The sequence below is a fragment of the Aythya ferina genome (assembly GCF_964211825.1).
Source record: "Aythya ferina genome assembly, chromosome: 5".
Taxonomy (NCBI): domain Eukaryota; kingdom Metazoa; phylum Chordata; class Aves; order Anseriformes; family Anatidae; genus Aythya; species Aythya ferina.
The window spans coordinates 42,596,717-42,620,224 of NC_140301.1; the positions used below are offsets into that span (position 1 = coordinate 42,596,717).

General features: G+C 54.0%; 1 protein-coding gene across 1 annotated transcript in view; it reads left to right on the forward strand.

The window, feature by feature from the left end:
* MUC2 (mucin 2, oligomeric mucus/gel-forming) overlaps nt 1-23,508 on the forward strand; it is a 90,736-nt gene that overhangs the window by 24,299 nt on the left and 42,929 nt on the right. Inside the window, exons 27-32 of the mRNA XM_084519630.1 lie at nt 60-103; nt 683-916; nt 1,294-1,314; nt 1,725-2,198; nt 3,143-3,349; nt 4,396-4,992. Coding sequence (XP_084375756.1) covers nt 60-103; nt 683-916; nt 1,294-1,314; nt 1,725-2,198; nt 3,143-3,349; nt 4,396-4,992 — 1,577 coding nt within the window. The remainder of the gene's footprint in view (nt 1-59; nt 104-682; nt 917-1,293; nt 1,315-1,724; nt 2,199-3,142; nt 3,350-4,395; nt 4,993-23,508) is intronic.

Here is a 23,508-nt window from a genome sequence, read left to right on the forward strand (position 1 = left end):
GCTAGCAGGGAGACATAAAACATCTGTAACGTTTTAATTTTTGAAATTTTTGCTTTTAGTGTCTGTGGCCCCTCAGGATCCATTGATTGTGTACCACTCCCAGGTAAATAATGTCTGTTTGTTTTTAGAAAAACAGGAAGAAATAAATGCATAGAACTGCTATGTCTGTTTCTACAAAGGCTTTGTACTGATTTGGAATAATTCTTTCCAGTGCAAGTGAAAGTTGTGGCCAAAGAAATCTGGGCAACACTTTTGCTGAACCTAGCTGTTAGTACTTGTTCAATCTTTTTCTCATGTCCCTGTATTCTTTCCTCCCATGTCCCATATCCAAACTAATGGATTTCACTACAAGAGTTTGCACTTTCAGACCACATAGTATTATTAAAAAGTGTCAGATACAAACCTAAGTTGCAGTTTCTCTCAATGTCTTTTTAAGCCTGGTTTGTAAGTCTGTTCTTCCAAGCCACTTTATATAGGGCTTTGTTAGATATGTTTTAACATTCCTCTAAACGTAAAGATAAATCAGTGCATTAGATCTAACCTTCAGGTATAGCTATGAGATGGGCATGCATGACACAGCATTTAAATGCTTATTTGTATCCTTGGCAGGTCCATAAGTATTTTGCCTTTGTCTTCTGATAGCATTAGTAGACAAATTGCATATAAAAGCTCTTTCTTGCAGCATGTCCTTGTGTCATCAATGGAACGAGATACGAAGTCGAAGAAACTGTGGCAGTAGTACAGGATGGCGACATGTGCACAATATATATTTGTGCAGCAAATGGAACTATAGTTCCTGGAAAGATTGTTCCTTGTCCATCAACTACTTCACCTTTGACACCGACATCACCTTCAACACATTCTTCAACTTCAACCATTATAACCAGCAGTGGTACAACTACAATTACAACCATAGGTAAATATTCAACAGAGATCCACATCTATAAATTACTTTCTTTAAGGAAAATATTTTAAAGATAGAATGTGCAAGTATCATACTTATCATAGTTGCTTACCATAATTGACACAGCTAGAGCAATACTTACGGATAGTTTTATCACACTGCACTAAGAAAGATTTTTAATACTTTGAATTGATTAACATTTTGTGGAAGAAATTGTGACTATAAATGTACAGGATTCCCTCCTTTTAGCATCCTGCTGATAATAGAAATTGTCTTAGTAGTCACAGCAAAAAAAATCGTAATTAGAATATTTAAAACTAGTATTATATGGTTTTCTAAAAGTTGCAGATGATGAAGGGGTTTTTTTTGTTTGTTTGTTTGTTTTTCAGTTACAACACCAGGAACTACAAGTAAGTTTTTAATAATAATAAGAATAAATTAAAAAAAAAGTTCCTATAAAATGTCAAAAGAACTTCTAAAGGATTAGTAAGTTGAAGATGACTACTACAGAAATACATTTTTTAAATGTTTGGTTTTAAAACCAAAAAATATCTGTTTTTAAAGACCTGAAATTGTAAAAATGTGACAAGTATACTGAGAAGAAAGACCTTTAAAGCCTCCAGGTTGGTGATTTTATTTTTATGTAAAGCTTCCTGTTGAAGAAACTGGTAACATTGAACCAGTTTTAGAATTCTTTTGTCTTGCAAAAATGACAAATTGCAATGCATCACTTTAATCATTAATGGAGTACAATACAAAATGAACCTACTCAGAATTTCCTCTGTGAGCTCAGATGCTGAACCTCTGTCTTTTCTTGCAGCTCCATGCCTTGAATTAATCTGTGATTGGTCTCAGTGGTTTGATGTTAGTAAACCTGAAGAAGGTGGTGGTGACTATGAAACCTATGATGAAATAAATAAACATGGACATGAAATATGTGGTCATCCTGAAAACATTGAATGCAGGGCTAAAGATAAGCCTGATTTAAGCTTAGAGCAACTTGGCCAGAAAGTGGAGTGTAATGTTACATATGGACTCATCTGTAAAAATGAGGAGCAAGAAACAAGTATCTGGCGTCTTTGCTATAATTATGAAATCAGAGTAAGCTGTTGTGAGTGGAAGGAAACTACTTGTGAGACTTCAACTACAAGTCCAGTCACCATCAGAACAACAATACCCACAACTACTGCAACCCTGCCAACAAAATCAACTACCAGCCCACCAATAACCACTCCAGCCACCATAAGCCAGACCACGCCATCTGTTACCAGCCCAGTAACTTCAGCCTCCACAGGTATTTAGCAGACCAATACTCTCTTTTCTTGCCTTGCCATAGGATAAATAGCACGTTGTCAGCTACTTAAGGCATGCCATCTCTGTGACAGATACTGAGCTGGTGCGAAATCTTACTTTGCTGGTTTTGAGCTGTATCCTTCCACTGAAGAGAACATTCTCAGAAGGACCCATTGTGTGAGATTAGAATAGACCTTGATTTGGAGTACTATCATTTTAAGCATCATCTGTGCAGGGTTGTGCAAAATTTCTTCCCCTTATCCTGCTTTCCTTCTGTCAATACTGATACTTGACTGTGGTTGTAGGTCTAGGGAGGAAGAATTGCCTTGGTAGCCTTCACGGAACTATATAACCCTGCCAGTTGTCACTTGCCATGAGCTGTGGCCTTTGGCTATTGAGACTCACTAGTACTTCTTTGAATCTCTTACTCAGACTGCCATTGCACCACAGGGAGGTGTCATGAAGTTCAGACAGGAACATATCCCTGTGTGTACTTCCTTCCCTGACTACACCTTCCCCTCTTAGCTCTCACTGAGATATCTCTGAGATAGTGAGGTGTTCAGAATGATAAGGCAAAGGTGGGAAGAACCACAGGGCCTTTCTCCTCCTCATGTCTTACCTACTGTGGGGTACATTTCATCTAGTGAGAAGCTGACCAGAGCAACATCCCAACTGTCTTCACTAGTTAAGGGGTGTCTCAACCATGTCTGTATACTGAATTGGCTGATTTTCCTAGTCTGCATTCTGGAGTCAGAAAAGAAGGACTAGTGATATAGACCTATAGACCTTTGTTGCAGCAAGATTGGGCTGACCACTGTAGGTTTGTGGCAAAGTCCTACCTTCTGTTCAGTAAATCTTCTGTTCTACTCATGCATCTGCTTCCACCTTTACCTGTTGTCTCTGTCCCTGCTGTTCATAATTGTTCCTCTTGTTGATGTCTCCCAGTACCAACCACTACTCCCACACCAACTTCATCGGAGTCTTCCAGCAGCACAACCACCAGCACGCCACCCTTGAGCACCTTAAGCACCAGCAGCACCCTGGGGACAACAACAACAGTTCCTGGCACATCAGTACCCACTCCAACTATTACAAGCACGGTCCCATTAACAATAAGAACTCAAACCCAGCCGCCTCCAACTAAACTACCAAGTAATTCTCTGCTCTGTGTTGTCATGTGTTGCCTTAGTATGGGGGAAAAGATCTAAAAGATCTATTGGCTCCTTAACATATGTCTTCACTGTGGTGCTTTGCAGAAAGCTGTTGATGTAGATTTAAAAAAAAAAAAAAAAAAAAAAAAGGCTCCTGAGCTCTAGGGTGCTAAGCTCTCTATTTAGGAGTGAGAGTGCACAACATATTTCTGTGTCTCAGTTCCAATTCTTTGATTATCTTAAGCATGAGGATATTATTTTCATGGTGCTTCTGCCCATCTTTGGCAGCTGTGCTGATGAAATGTCTGGCTTTCACTGATATTTGGCTTCATCCATCAGCTGGAGAGGACATGCACAGCAGGATGTGTGGTGTGCAATGGCAGTGGGGTTGTTTTTTGTGGCACTGTCATTTCAGACACAGTTGGGGCATGGCTTTTCAGACTTTATTCCCTTAATTCTTCTGCATTGACTCTGTGGTTGTTCCTGCCACTCACCTGCAGTTCTAGTTCTAGGAAGGCAGGTTTTAAGTGGTAGGTTTGAGGAAAGGCTTTAGACCATAGCTAGACCCTTGCTACAGACCAAGACTCTGGGCAGACAGATTCTGTCAGAGTTCCTATGACCATTCTTCACACTGCTAGAAAGCAGCCTGACATTTTGGCAGCAGTGTGTGTCCTGTGCCTTCCTTCTCACTTTGTGGTCATGATCCTCTCCCGTGTTTTGCCCTGAGATAGAACAGGTGTTGTGATGGGGAAGAGAAGGTGCAAGAGTTTTGGCAGTGTCTTTTTGGTCGTGTTCCACTTAATGTTTTTCACTTACACCAGTTTCTTGCCACAACAAGCCCCAAACAGCACATTGCCCTTATCATGAGAGGGAATCACATGTGGGTTGACAATGCCAGTGTTCTGAATCAGGGAAGGGGGAGGATGTAGGTGAGTGGCAATGCCCAAGGTGCACCCTTGTGTGCGGTGGAGGACAATTGCACCACTCATGAGTATGCTGTTTCTGTCCCTGCTGTTCCTAATTGTTCTTCTTTCTGATGTCGCACAGTAATAAGTTGTGACTGCATATGGACACCATGGATTGATGTGAGTAAGCCAAACATTTCTGATGTAAACAGTGGTGACTACGAAACCTTTGAAAATATCAAGAACCACAACAGCACCTGGGAATGCATAAAAGCTGAGAATATCTCATGCAGAGCAACAAAGCATCCGAACACTTCCCTTGAAGATTTAGGGCAGAAAGTGGAATGTAATGTTAACACAGGGCTCATCTGCAATAATAAAGATCAGGTAAACGGCAGTAATAAATACTGCCATAATTACGAGATTAGTATTTGCTGCATCCAGGACGAGACTTGCATTACAAGTACAGAATACAGCACCAGTAGGCCCACAACACTCTCCACAACAACAAGAACTGCTTCGACTATAACTCTGTGGACAACAACTCACCCACCAATCTCAACGACAGGTCCCAGCAGTACCACCAGTGGCACAATGCCCTCCAGCAGCAGCACCCCAGGGACAACGCCTGTTACTCCTCCACCAACCACGTCCCTGACTACCCTGACTACTACCAGTGCATCCCCGCCGACGCCGACACACACCACCTCCCTGTCACCACCGTCCTCGACAAGCGAAGGTAATTGTCTGGCCATGGGGACACGGGTTTCCTTGTAGGGAGAGAAATGAAGGTCTGTGAGCACCTCGAATTGTGAGCACTTTCTGTGTGGGATGAGGGCTGGGAGGAGTTGTTGAGCCTTCCCGAAAAGCGCTGGTGCCCAGTGCTTGACCTGGGGCTGGCTGTGTGGAGGTGAGGAGGGTGCAGGGGTCCTGGGCAGAAGCTCTGGTGTTTCCCAATACCGCAGGGCTCTGCGGACGCCGTTCCAGCCTGGGGCCTCTGGGTAGCTGAGTCAGATCGGGATGGGAGTGGAAGTCATCTGAGTGCCATGCAAGCCGTAGGAGATTTTGTCTGTGATCCCCACGTTCTTCTGCAAGAAACACGCAGAGAACTGGTTCTGCTTTATTCCTGTCGGCATTTCCTCTGCTCAGGTTGATGGCATTTCCTGAGGTTGCTGGAAAGCCACGGAGGTTAATACCAAACGCCATTTGCCAGTTTGCAATAAAGCACTGTGTTTTCTCAGGAACCAGTTCCCCCGGCTCCACAACCGTTGAAACTGTGTCCACCACCACTCTCCCGCCAACACCGACGACAGGTCCCACTCCCCCCAGTACCACAACTGTGCCTCTGTCAACTACCACTCTGGGTCCCAGCAGTACCACCAGTGGCACGACGTCCTCCATCACCACCTCCTCCACGACAACTGGTATCAATGGTACACAAATATCCACCCTGGTTTGATGCCTGGTTTTCCAATGAAGTGGGTCTTTTTTTCTTTTCCGCCTCTCATTTTTGGTGGTGTTGCCGTGCAAGTTTTCTACTTCCTTCCCTTTCCTCTCTTGTATTTCCTCTGTGGCCGTTACTGCCATTGAAGTGTAGGTGTGGCTCTGGGAAGGTAGATATTCCCTGTCAGAATTCTGCAGAAGGTTTCAGAAGGCAGCCCACCTTTTGCTAGGGTTCGGACTCTAGGGCAGCCCTTATGTCTGATATATGCTGCTATGGCTGACCATTAGATCTGTCTAAACCTGTCTGAAGTGATTCCTTCCTTCCGCTTTCTAACTGTTTGCTTTTGTTTTTGTTCCCCATTAGAACCGTGCACAGTCCCACCAGGGGGCTGCACCTGGACTGACTGGATCGATGAGAGTTACCCAGAATATGGCTCAAACGGTGGTGATGATGAGACCTTTGAGAGCATTCAGATAAATAGGCCTCCATGGAACTGTGCGAAGGTTGAGAATATTTCATGCAGAGCAGAGAAATATCCTGACAAACCCATTTCCGATTTAGGGCAAAAAGTGGAATGTAACGTTAACACGGGGCTCCTCTGTAAAAATGAGGATCAGAAGCCAGGAGGCATAATTCCCATGCCAGTCTGCATCAATTACCAGATCAAAGTCTGCTGTGTGCCTGAACTACCACCGTGGTGTACTACATCTACTACAACGACAACCAAACATTCGACATCCACAGAATTAACCATTACAACGACAACGAGCACTCCTTCCACTACAACAACAACAAAAACCACACTCCTGCCAACATCGACGACAGGCACCACTCCCCCCGGTACCACAACTGCGCCTGTGTCGACCACCACTCTCCCGCCAACATCGACGCCAGGTCCCAGCAGTACCACCAGTGGCACGACGTCCTCCAGCAGCAGCACCCCGGGGACAACGCCTGTTACTCCTCCACCGACCACGTCCCCGACTACCCTGACTACTACCAGCACATCCCCACCCACACCGACACACACCACCTCCCTGACACCACCGTCTTCGACAAGCGAAGGTAATTGTCAGGCCATAGGGACACGGGTTTCCTTGTAGGGGGAGAAATGAAGGTCTGTGAGCACCTCGACTTGTGTGCACTTTCTGTGTGGCATGAGGGCTGGGAGGAGTTGTTGAGCCTTCCCAAAAAGCGCTGGTGCCCAGTGCTTGACCTGGGGCTGGCTGTGTGGAGGTGAGGAGGGTGCAGGGGTCCTGGGCAGAAGCTGTGGTGTTGCCCGACGCCGCAGGGCTCTGTGGATGCCGTTCCAGCCTGGGGCCTCTGGGCGGCTGAGTCAGATAGGGATGGGAGTGGAAGTCTTGCGTTTGCTGCTGCGGGGCTTCGTCCTTCAGCTGGAGAGAACGTCCTGAGCGGGAGGCGGTGTGTGCGAGGCCAGGGGGGCTTGTCTTTTGTGTCCATGTGGTTCCAGGCGCTGTTGGGACGCTGCTTTTGCTGACGTTCTTCCCTTTCTTGTGCTGCATTAGCCCTGTGCTCTTCTGGTGTATGCAGTGCTCCTGCATCTCCTACGCATATCTTCACGGCTCGCTGTACTAGCACAAAGGTAGCCGGTTCTGAGGCAGGCCTCTGTGTGTCCTCAACAGTTTCTAACAGTGGTAACGGAAAGCAATTGTGGCATTCAGGCCCAGAGCGAGAGCTTGCGTGCTCACAAGAGAAGGATGAAGCAGCACAGTGAGCCCGACTTTCCTAGCCCAGCCTGGGAATATGTGGGGGAGCGGTTTCCAAAGGGCTGGCTGAGGTCTAGCACAGATACTGGTGCAGCAGCTGCTTAGCCTCAGAGGAGCCAAGGCCCACAGAGAGGAAGGGCTTCTGGAGTGAACACGCGCCCTGATTTCACGCACATGGAGCGGGGATCTGTCCATGGCATATAGGGTGAGAGCAATAGGGAAGGAAGCAAAGAGCTGGCTGACGAACTCCGTGAATTCATCTGGATTTGGGAGTGCTGAGCTCTTCTGTGCAGTGTAGAGTTTTCAGGCTCCAGAGGGCTGTTGCATGCAGCGCTGTTCCCTGCAGAAGTGTTGGCATCTGAGTGCCGTGCAAGCCGTAGGAGATTCGGTCTGTGATCCCCACGTTCTTCTGCAAGAGCCACGCGGAGAACTGGTGCTGCTTTATTCCTGTCGGCATTTCCTCTGCTCAGGTTGATGGCGTTTCCTGAGGTTGCTGGAAAGCCACGGAGGTTAATACCAAACGCCGTTTGCCGGTTTGCAATAAAGCACTGTGTTTTCTCAGGAACCAGTCCCCCCGGCTCCACAACCGTTGAAACTGTGTCGACCACCACTCTCCCGCCAACATCGACGACAGGCACCACTCCCCCCGGTACCACAACTGCGCCTGTGTCGACCACCACTCTCCCGCCAACATCGACGCCAGGTCCCAGCAGTACCACCAGTGGCACGACGTCCTCCAGCAGCAGCACCCCGGGGACAACGCCTGTTACTCCTCCACCGACCACGTCCCCGACTACCCTGACTACTACCAGCACATCCCCGCCCACACCGACACACACCACCTCCCTGACACCACCGTCTTCGACAAGCGAAGGTAATTGTCAGGCCATAGGGACACGGGTTTCCTTGTAGGGGGAGAAATGAAGGTCTAGTGAGCACCTCGACTTGTGTGCACTTTCTGTGTGGCATGAGGGCTGGGAGGAGTTCTTGAGCCTTCCCGAAAAGCGCTGGTGCCCAGTGCTTGACCTGGGGCTGGCTGTGTGGAGGTGAGGAGGGTGCAGGGGTCCTGGGCAGAAGCTGTGGTGTTGCCCGACGCCGCAGGGCTCTGTGGATGCTGTTCCAGCCTGGGGCCTCTGGGCGGCTGAGTCAGATAGGGATGGGAGTGGAAGTCTTGCGTTTGCTGCTGCGGGGCTTCGTCCTTCAGCTGGAGAGAACGTCCTGAGCGGGAGGCGGTGTGTGCGAGGCCAGGGGGGCTTGTCTTTTGCGTCCATGTGGTTCCAGGCGCTGTTGGGACGCTGCTTTTGCTGACGTTCTTCCCTTTCTTGTGCTGCATTAGCCCTGTGCTCTTCTGGTGTATGCAGTGCTCCTGCATCTCCTACGCATATCTTCACGGCTCGCTGTACTAGCACAAAGGTAGCCGGTTCTGAGGCAGGCCTCTGTGTGTCCTCAACAGTTTCTAACAGTGGTAACGGAAAGCAATTGTGGCATTCAGGCCCAGAGCGAGAGCTTGCGTGCTCACAAGAGAAGGATGAAGCAGCACAGTGAGCCCGACTTTCCTAGCCCAGCCTGGGAATATGTGGGGGAGCGGTTTCCAAGGGGCTGGCCGAGGTCTAGCGCAGATACTGGTGCAGCAGCTGCTTAGCCTCAGAGGAGCCAAGGCCCACAGAGAGGAAGGGCTTCTGGAGTGAACACGCCCCCTGATTTCACGCACATGGAGCGGGGATCTGTCCATGGCATATAGGGTGAGAGCAATAGGGAAGGAAGCAAAGAGCTGGCTGACGAACTCCGTGAATTCATCTGGATTTGGGAGTGCTGAGCTCTTCTGTGCAGTGTAGAGTTTTCAGGCTCCAGAGGGCTGTTGCATGCAGCGCTGTTCCCTGCAGAAGTGTTGGCATCTGAGTGCCGTGCAAGCCGTAGGAGATTCGGTCTGTGATCCCCACGTTCTTCTGCAAGAGCCACGCGGAGAACTGGTGCTGCTTTATTCCTGTCGGCATTTCCTCTGCTCAGGTTGATGGCGTTTCCTGAGGTTGCTGGAAAGCCACGGAGGTTAATACCAAACGCCGTTTGCCGGTTTGCAATAAAGCACTGTGTTTTCTCAGGAACCAGTCCCCCCGGCTCCACAACCGTTGAAACTGTGTCGACCACCACTCTCCCGCCAACATCGACGACAGGCACCACTCCCCCCGGTACCACAACTGCGCCTGTGTCGACCACCACTCTCCCGCCAACATCGATGCCAGGTCCCAGCAGTACCACCAGTGGCACGACGTCCTCCAGCAGCAGCACCCCGGGGACAACGCCTGTTACTCCTCCACCGACCACGTCCCCGACTACCCTGACTACTACCAGCACATCCCCGCCCACACCGACACACACCACCTCCCTGACACCACCGTCTTCGACAAGCGAAGGTAATTGTCAGGCCATAGGGACACGGGTTTCCTTGTAGGGGGAGAAATGAAGGTCTAGTGAGCACCTCGACTTGTGTGCACTTTCTGTGTGGCATGAGGGCTGGGAGGAGTTGTTGAGCCTTCCCGAAAAGCGCTGGTGCCCAGTGCTTGACCTGGGGCTGGCTGTGTGGAGGTGAGGAGGGTGCAGGGGTCCTGGGCAGAAGCTGTGGTGTTGCCCGACGCCGCAGGGCTCTGTGGATGCCGTTCCAGCCTGGGGCCTCTGGGCGGCTGAGTCAGATAGGGATGGGAGTGGAAGTCTTGCGTTTGCTGCTGCGGGGCTTCGTCCTTCAGCTGGAGAGAACATCCTGAGCGGGAGGCGGTGTGTGTGAGGCCAGGGGGGCTTGTCTTTTGCGTCCATGTGGTTCCAGGCGCTGTTGGGACGCTGCTTTTGCTGACGTTCTTCCCTTTCATGTGCTGCATTAGCCCTGTGCTCTTCTGGTGTATGCAGTGCTCCTGCATCTCCTACGCATATCTTCACGGCTCGCTGTACTAGCACAAAGGTAGCCGGTTCTGAGGCAGGCCTCTGTGTGTCCTCAACAGTTTCTAACAGTGGTAACGGAAAGCAATTGTGGCATTCAGGCCCAGAGCGAGAGCTTGCGTGCTCACAAGAGAAGGATGAAGCAGCACAGTGAGCCCGACTTTCCTAGCCCAGCCTGGGAATATGTGGGGGAGCGGTTTCCAAGGGGCTGGCCGAGGTCTAGCGCAGATACTGGTGCAGCAGCTGCTTAGCCTCAGAGGAGCCAAGGCCCACAGAGAGGAAGGGCTTCTGGAGTGAACACGCCCCCTGATTTCACGCACATGGAGCGGGGATCTGTCCATGGCATATAGGGTGAGAGCAATAGGGAAGGAAGCAAAGAGCTGGCTGACGAACTCCGTGAATTCCTCTGGATTTGGGAGTGCTGAGCTCTTCTGTGCAGTGTAGAGTTTTCAGGCTCCAGAGGGCTGTTGCATGCAGCGCTGTTCCCTGCAGAAGTGTTGGCATCTGAGTGCCGTGCAAGCCGTAGGAGATTCGGTCTGTGATCCCCACGTTCTTCTGCAAGAGCCACGCGGAGAACTGGTGCTGCTTTATTCCTGTCGGCATTTCCTCTGCTCAGGTTGATGGCGTTTCCTGAGGTTGCTGGAAAGCCACGGACTTTAATACCAAATGCCGTTTGCCGGTTTGCAATAAAGCACTGTGTTTTCTCAGGAACCAGTCCCCCCGGCTCCACAACCGTTGAAACTGTGTCGACCACCACTCTCCCGCCAACATCGACGACAGGCACCACTCCCCCCGGTACCACAACTGCGCCTGTGTCGACCACCACTCTCCCGCCAACATCGACGCCAGGTCCCAGCAGTACCACCAGTGGCACGACGTCCTCCAGCAGCAGCACCCCGGGGACAACGCCTGTTACTCCTCCACCGACCACGTCACCGACTACCCTGACTACTACCAGCACATCCCCGCCCACACCGACACACACCACCTCCCTGACACCACCGTCTTCGACAAGCGAAGGTAATTGTCAGGCCATAGGGACACGGGTTTCCTTGTAGGGGGAGAAATGAAGGTCTAGTGAGCACCTCGACTTGTGTGCACTTTCTGTGTGGCATGAGGGCTGGGAGGAGTTGTTGAGCCTTCCCGAAAAGCGCTGGTGCCCAGTGCTTGACCTGGGGCTGGCTGTGTGGAGGTGAGGAGGGTGCAGGGGTCCTGGGCAGAAGCTGTGGTGTTGCCCGACGCCGCAGGGCTCTGTGGATGCCGTTCCAGCCTGGGGCCTCTGGGCGGCTGAGTCAGATAGGGATGGGAGTGGAAGTCTTGCGTTTGCTGCTGCGGGGCTTCGTCCTTCAGCTGGAGAGAACGTCCTGAGCGGGAGGCGGTGTGTGCGAGGCCAGGGGGGCTTGTCTTTTGCGTCCATGTGGTTCCAGGCGCTGTTGGGACGCTGCTTTTGCTGACGTTCTTCCCTTTCTTGTGCTGCATTAGCCCTGTGCTCTTCTGGTGTATGCAGTGCTCCTGCATCTCCTACGCATATCTTCACGGCTCGCTGTACTAGCACAAAGGTAGCCGGTTCTGAGGCAGGCCTCTGTGTGTCCTCAACAGTTTCTAACAGTGGTAACGGAAAGCAATTGTGGCATTCAGGCCCAGAGCGAGAGCTTGCGTGCTCACAAGAGAAGGATGAAGCAGCACAGTGAGCTCGACTTTCCTAGCCCAGCCTGGGAATATGTAGGGGGGGACGTTTCCAAAGGGCTGGCTGAGGTCTAGCGCAGATACTGCTGCAGCAGCTGCTCAGCCTCAGAGGAGCCAAGGCCCACAGAGAGGAAGGGCTTCTGGAGTGAACACGCCCCCTGATTTCACGCACATGGAGCGGGGATCTGTCCATGGCGTATAGGGTGAGAGCAATAGGGAAGGAAGCAAAGAGCTGGCTGACGAACTCCGTGAATTCGTTTGGATTTGGGAGTGCTGAGCTCTTCTGTGCAGTGTAGAGTTTTCAGGCTCCAGAGGGCTGTTGCATGCAGCGCTGTTCCCTGCAGAAGTGTTGGCATCTGAGTGCCGTGCAAGCCGTAGGAGATTCGGTCTGTGATCCCCACGTTCTTCTGCAAGAGCCACGCGGAGAACTGGTGCTGCTTTATTCCTGTCGGCATTTCCTCTGCTCAGGTTGATGGCGTTTCCTGAGGTTGCTGGAAAGCCACGGAGGTTAATACCAAACGCCGTTTGCCGGTTTGCAATAAAGCACTGTGTTTTCTCAGGAACCAGTCCCCCCGGCTCCACAACCGTTGAAACTGTGTCGACCACCACTCTCCCGCCAACATCGACGACAGGCACCACTCCCCCCGGTACCACAACTGCGCCTGTGTCGACCACCACTCTCCCGCCAACATCGACGCCAGGTCCCAGCAGTACCACCAGTGGCACGACGTCCTCCAGCAGCAGCACCCCGGGGACAACGCCTGTTACTCCTCCACCGACCACGTCACCGACTACCCTGACTACTACCAGCACATCCCCGCCCACACCGACACACACCACCTCCCTGACACCACCGTCTTCGACAAGCGAAGGTAATTGTCAGGCCATAGGGACACGGGTTTCCTTGTAGGGGGAGAAATGAAGGTCTAGTGAGCACCTCGACTTGTGTGCACTTTCTGTGTGGCATGAGGGCTGGGAGGAGTTGTTGAGCCTTCCCGAAAAGCGCTGGTGCCCAGTGCTTGACCTGGGGCTGGCTGTGTGGAGGTGAGGAGGGTGCAGGGGTCCTGGGCAGAAGCTGTGGTGTTGCCCGACGCCGCAGGGCTCTGTGGATGCCGTTCCAGCCTGGGGCCTCTGGGCGGCTGAGTCAGATAGGGATGGGAGTGGAAGTCTTGCGTTTGCTGCTGCGGGGCTTCGTCCTTCAGCTGGAGAGAACGTCCTGAGCGGGAGGCGGTGTGTGCGAGGCCAGGGGGGCTTGTCTTTTGCGTCCATGTGGTTCCAGGCGCTGTTGGGACGCTGCTTTTGCTGACGTTCTTCCCTTTCTTGTGCTGCATTAGCCCTGTGCTCTTCTGGTGTATGCAGTGCTCCTGCATCTCCTACGCATATCTTCACGGCTCGCTGTACTAGCACAAAGGTAGCCGGTTCTGAGGCAGGCCTCTGTGTGTCCTCAACAGTTTCTAACAGTGGTAACGGAAAGCAATTGTGGCATTCAGGCCCAGAGCGAGAGCTTGCGTGCTCACAAGAGAAGGATGAAGCAGCACAGTGAGCTCGACTTTCCTAGCCCAGCCTGGGAATATGTGGGGGAGACGTTTCCAAAGGGCTGGCTGAGGTCTAGCGCAGATACTGGTGCAGCAGCTGCTCAGCCTCAGAGGAGCCAAGGCCCACAGAGAGGAAGGGCTTCTGGAGTGAACACGCCCCCTGATTTCACGCACATGGAGCGGGGATCTGTCCATGGCGTATAGGGTGAGAGCAATAGGGAAGGAAGCAAAGAGCTGGCTGACGAACTCCGTGAATTCGTCTGGATTTTGGAGTGCTGAGCTCTTCTGTGCAGTGTAGAGTTTTCAGGCTCCAGAGGGCTGTTGCATGCAGCGCTGTTCCCTGCAGAAGTGTTGGCATCTGAGTGCCGTGCAAGCCGTGGGAGATTCGGTCTGTGATCCCCACGTTCTTCTGCAAGAGCCACGCGGAGAACTGGTGCTGCTTTATTCCTGTCGGCATTTCCTCTGCTCAGGTTGATGGCGTTTCCTGAGGTTGCTGGAAAGCCACGGACGTTAATACCAAACGCCGTTTGCCGGTTTGCAATAAAGCACTGTGTTTTCTCAGGAACCAGTCCCCCCGGCTCCACAACCGTTGAAACTGTGTCGACCACCACTCTCCCGCCAACATCGACGACAGGCACCATTCCCCCCGGTACCACAACTGCGCCTGTGTCGACCACCACTCTCCCGCCAACATCGACGCCAGGTCCCAGCAGTACCACCAGTGGCACGACGTCCTCCAGCAGCAGCACCCCGGGGACAACGCCTGTTACTCCTCCACCGACCACGTCCCCGACTACCCTGACTACTACCAGCACATCCCCGCCCACACCGACACACACCACCTCCCTGACACCACCGTCTTCGACAAGCGAAGGTAATTGTCAGGCCATAGGGACACGGGTTTCCTTGTAGGGGGAGAAATGAAGGTCTAGTGAGCACCTCGACTTGTGTGCACTTTCTGTGTGGCATGAGGGCTGGGAGGAGTTGTTGAGCCTTCCCGAAAAGCGCTGGTGCCCAGTGCTTGACCTGGGGCTGGCTGTGTGGAGGTGAGGAGGGTGCAGGGGTCCTGGGCAGAAGCTGTGGTGTTGCCCGACGCCGCAGGGCTCTGTGGATGCCGTTCCAGCCTGGGGCCTCTGGGCGGCTGAGTCAGATAGGGATGGGAGTGGAAGTCTTGCGTTTGCTGCTGCGGGGCTTCGTCCTTCAGCTGGAGAGAACGTCCTGAGCGGGAGGCGGTGTGTGCGAGGCCAGGGGGGCTTGTCTTTTGCGTCCATGTGGTTCCAGGCGCTGTTGGGACGCTGCTTTTGCTGACGTTCTTCCCTTTCTTGTGCTGCATTAGCCCTGTGCTCTTCTGGTGTATGCAGTGCTCCTGCATCTCCTACGCATATCTTCACGGCTCGCTGTACTAGCACAAAGGTAGCCGGTTCTGAGGCAGGCCTCTGTGTGTCCTCAACAGTTTCTAACAGTGGTAACGGAAAGCAATTGTGGCATTCAGGCCCAGAGCGAGAGCTTGCGTGCTCACAAGAGAAGGATGGAGCAGCACAGTGAGCCCGACTTTCCTAGCCCAGCCTGGGAATATGTGGGGGAGCGGTTTCCAAGGGGCTGGCCGAGGTCTAGCGCAGATACTGGTGCAGCAGCTGCTTAGCCTCAGAGGAGCCAAGGCCCACAGAGAGGAAGGGCTTCTGGAGTGAACACGCCCCCTGATTTCACGCACATGGAGCGGGGATCTGTCCATGGCATATAGGGTGAGAGCAATAGGGAAGGAAGCAAAGAGCTGGCTGACGAACTCCGTGAATTCATCTGGATTTGGGAGTGCTGAGCTCTTCTGTGCAGTGTAGAGTTTTCAGGCTCCAGAGGGCTGTTGCATGCAGCGCTGTTCCCTGCAGAAGTGTTGGCATCTGAGTGCCGTGCAAGCCGTAGGAGATTCGGTCTGTGATCCCCACGTTCTTCTGCAAGAGCCACGCGGAGAACTGGTGCTGCTTTATTCCTGTCGGCATTTCCTCTGCTCAGGTTGATGGCGTTTCCTGAGGTTGCTGGAAAGCCACGGAGGTTAATACCAAACGCCGTTTGCCGGTTTGCAATAAAGCACTGTGTTTTCTCAGGAACCAGTCCCCCCGGCTCCACAACCGTTGAAACTGTGTCGACCACCACTCTCCCGCCAACATCGACGACAGGCACCACTCCCCCCGGTACCACAACTGCGCCTGTGTCGACCACCACTCTCCCGCCAACATCGACGCCAGGTCCCAGCAGTACCACCAGTGGCACGACGTCCTCCAGCAGCAGCACCCCGGGGACAACGCCTGTTACTCCTCCACCGACCACGTCCCCGACTACCCTGACTACTACCAGCACATCCCCGCCCACGCCGACACACACCACCTCCCTGACACCACCGTCTTCGACAAGCGAAGGTAATTGTCAGGCCATAGGGACACGGGTTTCCTTGTAGGGGGAGAAATGAAGGTCTGTGAGCACCTCGACTTGTGTGCACTTTCTGTGTGGCATGAGGGCTGGGAGGAGTTGTTGAGCCTTCCCGAAAAGCGCTGGTGCCCAGAGCTTGACCTGGGGCTGGCTGTGTGGAGGTGAGGAGGGTGCAGGGGTCCTGGGCAGAAGCTGTGGTGTTGCCCAACGCCGCAGGGCTCTGTGGATGCCGTTCCAGCCTGGGGCCTCTGGCCAGCTGAGTCAGATAGGGATGGGAGTGGAAGTCTTGCGTTTGCTGCTGCGGGGCTTCGTCCTTCAGCTGGAGAGAACATCCTGAGCGGGAGGCGGTGTGTGTGAGGCCAGGGGGGCTTGTCTTTTGCGTCCATGTGGTTCCAGGCGCTGTTGGGACGCTGCTTTTGCTGACGTTCTTCCCTTTCATGTGCTGCATTAGCCCTGTGCTCTTCTGGTGTATGCAGTGCTCCTGCATCTCCTACGCATATCTTCACGGCTCGCTGTACTAGCACAAAGGTAGCCGGTTCTGAGGCAGGCCTCTGTGTGTCCTCAACAGTTTCTAACAGTGGTAACGGAAAGCAATTGTGGCATTCAGGCCCAGAGCGAGAGCTTGCGTGCTCACAAGAGAAGGATGAAGCAGCACAGTGAGCCCGACTTTCCTAGCCCAGCCTGGGAATATGTGGGGGAGCGGTTTCCAAGGGGCTGGCCGAGGTCTAGCGCAGATACTGGTGCAGCAGCTGCTTAGCCTCAGAGGAGCCAAGGCCCACAGAGAGGAAGGGCTTCTGGAGTGAACACGCCCCCTGATTTCACGCACATGGAGCGGGGATCTGTCCATGGCATATAGGGTGAGAGCAATAGGGAAGGAAGCAAAGAGCTGGCTGACGAACTCCGTGAATTCATCTGGATTTGGGAGTGCTGAGCTCTTCTGTGCAGTGTAGAGTTTTCAGGCTCCAGAGGGCTGTTGCATGCAGCGCTGTTCCCTGCAGAAGTGTTGGCATCTGAGTGCCGTGCAAGCCGTAGGAGATTCGGTCTGTGATCCCCACGTTCTTCTGCAAGAGCCACGCGGAGAACTGGTGCTGCTTTATTCCTGTCGGCATTTCCTCTGCTCAGGTTGATGGCGTTTCCTGAGGTTGCTGGAAAGCCACGGACTTTAATACCAAATGCCGTTTGCCGGTTTGCAATAAAGCACTGTGTTTTCTCAGGAACCAGTCCCCCCGGCTCCACAACCGTTGAAACTGTGTCGACCACCACTCTCCCGCCAACATCGACGACAGGCACCACTCCCCCCGGTACCACAACTGCGCCTGTGTCGACCACCACTCTCCCGCCAACATCGACGCCAGGTCCCAGCAGTACCACCAGTGGCACGACGTCCTCCAGCAGCAGCACCCCGGGGACAACGCCTGTTACTCCTCCACCGACCACGTCACCGACTACCCTGACTACTACCAGCACATCCCCGCCCACACCGACACACACCACCTCCCTGACACCACCGTCTTCGACAAGCGAAGGTAATTGTCAGGCCATAGGGACACGGGTTTCCTTGTAGGGGGAGAAATGAAGGTCTAGTGAGCACCTCGACTTGTGTGCACTTTCTGTGTGGCATGAGGGCTGGGAGGAGTTGTTGAGCCTTCCCGAAAAGCGCTGGTGCCCAGTGCTTGACCTGGGGCTGGCTGTGTGGAGGTGAGGAGGGTGCAGGGGTCCTGGGCAGAAGCTGTGGTGTTGCCCGACGCCGCAGGGCTCTGTGGATGCCGTTCCAGCCTGGGGCCTCTGGGCGGCTGAGTCAGATAGGGATGGGAGTGGAAGTCTTGCGTTTGCTGCTGCGGGGCTTCGTCCTTCAGCTGGAGAGAACGTCCTGAGCGGGAGGCGGTGTGTGCGAGGCCAGGGGGGCTTGTCTTTTGCGTCCATGTGGTTCCAGGCGCTGTTGGGACGCTGCTTTTGCTGACGTTCTTCCCTTTCTTGTGCTGCATTAGCCCTGTGCTCTTCTGGTGTATGCAGTGCTCCTGCATCTCCTACGCATATCTTCACGGCTCGCTGTACTAGCACAAAGGTAGCCGGTTCTGAGGCAGGCCTCTGTGTGTCCTCAACAGTTTCTAACAGTGGTAACGGAAAGCAATTGTGGCATTCAGGCCCAGAGCGAGAGCTTGCGTGCTCACAAGAGAAGGATGAAGCAGCACAGTGAGCTCGACTTTCCTAGCCCAGCCTGGGAATATGTAGGGGGGGACGTTTCCAAAGGGCTGGCTGAGGTCTAGCGCAGATACTGCTGCAGCAGCTGCTCAGCCTCAGAGGAGCCAAGGCCCACAGAGAGGAAGGGCTTCTGGAGTGAACACGCCCCCTGATTTCACGCACATGGAGCGGGGATCTGTCCATGGCGTATAGGGTGAGAGCAATAGGGAAGGAAGCAAAGAGCTGGCTGACGAACTCCGTGAATTCGTTTGGATTTGGGAGTGCTGAGCTCTTCTGTGCAGTGTAGAGTTTTCAGGCTCCAGAGGGCTGTTGCATGCAGCGCTGTTCCCTGCAGAAGTGTTGGCATCTGAGTGCCGTGCAAGCCGTAGGAGATTCGGTCTGTGATCCCCACGTTCTTCTGCAAGAGCCACGCGGAGAACTGGTGCTGCTTTATTCCTGTCGGCATTTCCTCTGCTCAGGTTGATGGCGTTTCCTGAGGTTGCTGGAAAGCCACGGAGGTTAATACCAAACGCCGTTTGCCGGTTTGCAATAAAGCACTGTGTTTTCTCAGGAACCAGTCCCCCCGGCTCCACAACCGTTGAAACTGTGTCGACCACCACTCTCCCGCCAACATCGACGACAGGCACCACTCCCCCCGGTACCACAACTGCGCCTGTGTCGACCACCACTCTCCCGCCAACATCGACGCCAGGTCCCAGCAGTACCACCAGTGGCACGACGTCCTCCAGCAGCAGCACCCCGGGGACAACGCCTGTTACTCCTCCACCGACCACGTCACCGACTACCCTGACTACTACCAGCACATCCCCGCCCACACCGACACACACCACCTCCCTGACACCACCGTCTTCGACAAGCGAAGGTAATTGTCAGGCCATAGGGACACGGGTTTCCTTGTAGGGGGAGAAATGAAGGTCTAGTGAGCACCTCGACTTGTGTGCACTTTCTGTGTGGCATGAGGGCTGGGAGGAGTTGTTGAGCCTTCCCGAAAAGCGCTGGTGCCCAGTGCTTGACCTGGGGCTGGCTGTGTGGAGGTGAGGAGGGTGCAGGGGTCCTGGGCAGAAGCTGTGGTGTTGCCCGACGCCGCAGGGCTCTGTGGATGCCGTTCCAGCCTGGGGCCTCTGGGCGGCTGAGTCAGATAGGGATGGGAGTGGAAGTCTTGCGTTTGCTGCTGCGGGGCTTCGTCCTTCAGCTGGAGAGAACGTCCTGAGCGGGAGGCGGTGTGTGCGAGGCCAGGGGGGCTTGTCTTTTGCGTCCATGTGGTTCCAGGCGCTGTTGGGACGCTGCTTTTGCTGACGTTCTTCCCTTTCTTGTGCTGCATTAGCCCTGTGCTCTTCTGGTGTATGCAGTGCTCCTGCATCTCCTACGCATATCTTCACGGCTCGCTGTACTAGCACAAAGGTAGCCGGTTCTGAGGCAGGCCTCTGTGTGTCCTCAACAGTTTCTAACAGTGGTAACGGAAAGCAATTGTGGCATTCAGGCCCAGAGCGAGAGCTTGCGTGCTCACAAGAGAAGGATGAAGCAGCACAGTGAGCTCGACTTTCCTAGCCCAGCCTGGGAATATGTGGGGGAGACGTTTCCAAAGGGCTGGCTGAGGTCTAGCGCAGATACTGGTGCAGCAGCTGCTCAGCCTCAGAGGAGCCAAGGCCCACAGAGAGGAAGGGCTTCTGGAGTGAACACGCCCCCTGATTTCACGCACATGGAGCGGGGATCTGTCCATGGCGTATAGGGTGAGAGCAATAGGGAAGGAAGCAAAGAGCTGGCTGACGAACTCCGTGAATTCGTCTGGATTTTGGAGTGCTGAGCTCTTCTGTGCAGTGTAGAGTTTTCAGGCTCCAGAGGGCTGTTGCATGCAGCGCTGTTCCCTGCAGAAGTGTTGGCATCTGAGTGCCGTGCAAGCCGTGGGAGATTCGGTCTGTGATCCCCACGTTCTTCTGCAAGAGCCACGCGGAGAACTGGTGCTGCTTTATTCCTGTCGGCATTTCCTCTGCTCAGGTTGATGGCGTTTCCTGAGGTTGCTGGAAAGCCACGGACGTTAATACCAAACGCCGTTTGCCGGTTTGCAATAAAGCACTGTGTTTTCTCAGGAACCAGTCCCCCCGGCTCCACAACCGTTGAAACTGTGTCGACCACCACTCTCCCGCCAACATCGACGACAGGCACCATTCCCCCCGGTACCACAACTGCGCCTGTGTCGACCACCACTCTCCCGCCAACATCGACGCCAGGTCCCAGCAGTACCACCAGTGGCACGACGTCCTCCAGCAGCAGCACCCCGGGGACAACGCCTGTTACTCCTCCACCGACCACGTCCCCGACTACCCTGACTACTACCAGCACATCCCCACCCACACCGACACACACCACCTCCCTGACACCACCGTCCTCGACAAGCAAAGGTAATTGTCAGGCCATAGGGACACGGGTTTCCTTGTAGGGGGAGAAATGAAGGTCTGTGAGCACCTCGACTTGTGTGCACTTTCTGTGTGGCATGAGGGCTGGGAGGAGTTGTTGAGCCTTCCCGAAAAGCGCTGGTGCCCAGTGCTTGACCTGGGGCTGGCTGTGTGGAGGTGAGGAGGGTGCAGGGGTCCTGGGCAGAAGCTGTGGTGTTGCCCAACGCCGCAGGGCTCTGTGGATGCCGTTCCAGCCTGGGGCCTCTGGGCGGCTGAGTCAGATAGGGATGGGAGTGGAAGTCTTGCGTTTGCTGCTGCGGGGCTTCGTCCTTCAGCTGGAGAGAACGTCCTGAGCGGGAGGCGGTGTGTGCGAGGCCAGGGGGGCTTGTCTTTTGCGTCCATGTGGTTCCAGGCGCTGTTGGGACGCTGCTTTTGCTGACGTTCTTCCCTTTCATGTGGTGCATTAGCCCTGTGCTCTTCTGGTGTATGCAGTGCTCCTGCATCTCCTACGCATATCTTCACAGCTCGCTGTACTAGCACAAAGGTAGCCGGTTCTGAGGCAGGCCTCTGTGTTTCCTCAACAGTTTCTAAAAGTGGTAACGGAAAGCAATTGTGGCATTCAGGCCCAGAGCGAGAGCTTGCGTGCTCACAAGAGAAGGATGAAGCAGCACAGTGAGCCCGACTTTCCTAGCCCAGCCTGGGAATATGTGGGGGAGCGGTTTCCAAGGGGCTGGCCGAGGTCTAGCGCAGATACTGGTGCAGCAGCTGCTTAGCCTCAGAGGAGCCAAGGCCCACAGAGAGGAAGGGCTTCTGGAGTGAACACGCCCCCTGATTTCACGCACATGGAGCGGGGATCTGTCCATGGCGTATAGGGTGAGAGCAATAGGGAAGGAAGCAAAGAGCTGGCTGACGAACTCCGTGAATTCGTCTGGATTTGGGAGTGCTGAGCTCTTCTGTGCAGTGTAGAGTTTTCAGGCTCCAGAGGGCTGTTGCATGCAGCGCTGTTCCCTGCAGAAGTGTTGGCATCTGAGTGCCGTGCAAGCCGTGGGAGATTCGGTCTGTGATCCCCACGTTCTTCTGCAAGAGCCACGCGGAGAACTGGTGCTGCTTTATTCCTGTCGGCATTTCCTCTGCTCAGGTTGATGGCGTTTCCTGAGGTTGCTGGAAAGCCACGGACGTTAATACCAAACGCCGTTTGCCGGTTTGCAATAAAGCACTGTGTTTTCTCAGGAACCAGTCCCCCCGGCTCCACAACCGTTGAAACTGTGTCGACCACCACTCTCCCGCCAACATCGACGACAGGCACCACTCCCCCCGGTACCACAACTGTGCCTGTGTCGACCACCACTCTCCCGCCAACATCGACGCCAGGTCCCAGCAGTACCACCAGTGGCACGACGTCCTCCAGCAGCAGCACCCCGGGGACAACGCCTGTTACTCCTCCACCGACCACGTCCCCGACTACCCTGACTACTACCAGCACATCCCCACCCACACCGACACACACCACCTCCCTGACACCACCGTCCTCGACAAGCAAAGGTAATTGTCAGGCCATAGGGACACGGGTTTCCTTGTAGGGGGAGAAATGAAGGTCTGTGAGCACCTCGACTTGTGTGCACTTTCTGTGTGGCATGAGGGCTGGGAGGAGTTGTTGAGCCTTCCCGAAAAGCGCTGGTGCCCAGTGCTTGACCTGGGGCTGGCTGTGTGGAGGTGAGGAGGGTGCAGGGGTCCTGGGCAGAAGCTGTGGTGTTGCCCAACGCCGCAGGGCTCTGTGGATGCCGTTCCAGCCTGGGGCCTCTGGGCGGCTGAGTCAGATAGGGATGGGAGTGGAAGTCTTGCGTTTGCTGCTGCGGGGCTTCGTCCTTCAGCTGGAGAGAACGTCCTGAGCGGGAGGCGGTGTGTGCGAGGCCAGGGGGGCTTGTCTTTTGCGTCCATGTGGTTCCAGGCGCTGTTGGGACGCTGCTTTTGCTGACGTTCTTCCCTTTCATGTGCTGCATTAGCCCTGTGCTCTTCTGGTGTATGCAGTGCTCCTGCATCTCCTACGCATATCTTCACAGCTCGCTGTACTAGCACAAAGGTAGCCGGTTCTGAGGCAGGCCTCTGTGTTTCCTCAACAGTTTCTAAAAGTGGTAACGGAAAGCAATTGTGGCATTCAGGCCCAGAGCGAGAGCTTGCGTGCTCACAAGAGAAGGATGAAGCAGCACAGTGAGCCCGACTTTCCTAGCCCAGCCTGGGAATATGTGGGGGAGCGGTTTCCAAGGGGCTGGCCGAGGTCTAGCGCAGATACTGCTGCAGCAGCTGCTTAGCCTCAGAGGAGCCAAGGCCCACAGAGAGGAAGGGCTTCTGGAGTGAACACGCCCCCTGATTTCACGCACATGGAGCGGGGATCTGTCCATGGCGTATAGGGTGAGAGCAATAGGGAAGGAAGCAAAGAGCTGGCTGACGAACTCCGTGAATTCGTCTGGATTTGGGAGTGCTGAGCTCTTCTGTGCAGTGTAGAGTTTTCAGGCTCCAGAGGGCTGTTGCATGCAGCGCTGTTCCCTGCAGAAGTGTTGGCATCTGAGTGCCGTGCAAGCCGTAGGAGATTCGGTCTGTGATCCCCACGTTCTTCTGCAAGAGCCACGCGGAGAACTGGTGCTGCTTTATTCCTGTCGGCATTTCCTCTGCTCAGGTTGATGGCGTTTCCTGAGGTTGCTGGAAAGCCACGGAGGTTAATACCAAACGCCGTTTGCCGGTTTGCAATAAAGCACTGTGTTTTCTCAGGAACCAGTCCCCCCGGCTCCACAACCGTTGAAACTGTGTCGACCACCACTCTCCCGCCAACATCGACGACAGGCACCACTCCCCCCGGTACCACAACTGCGCCTGTGTCGACCACCACTCTCCCGCCAACATCGACGCCAGGTCCCAGCAGTA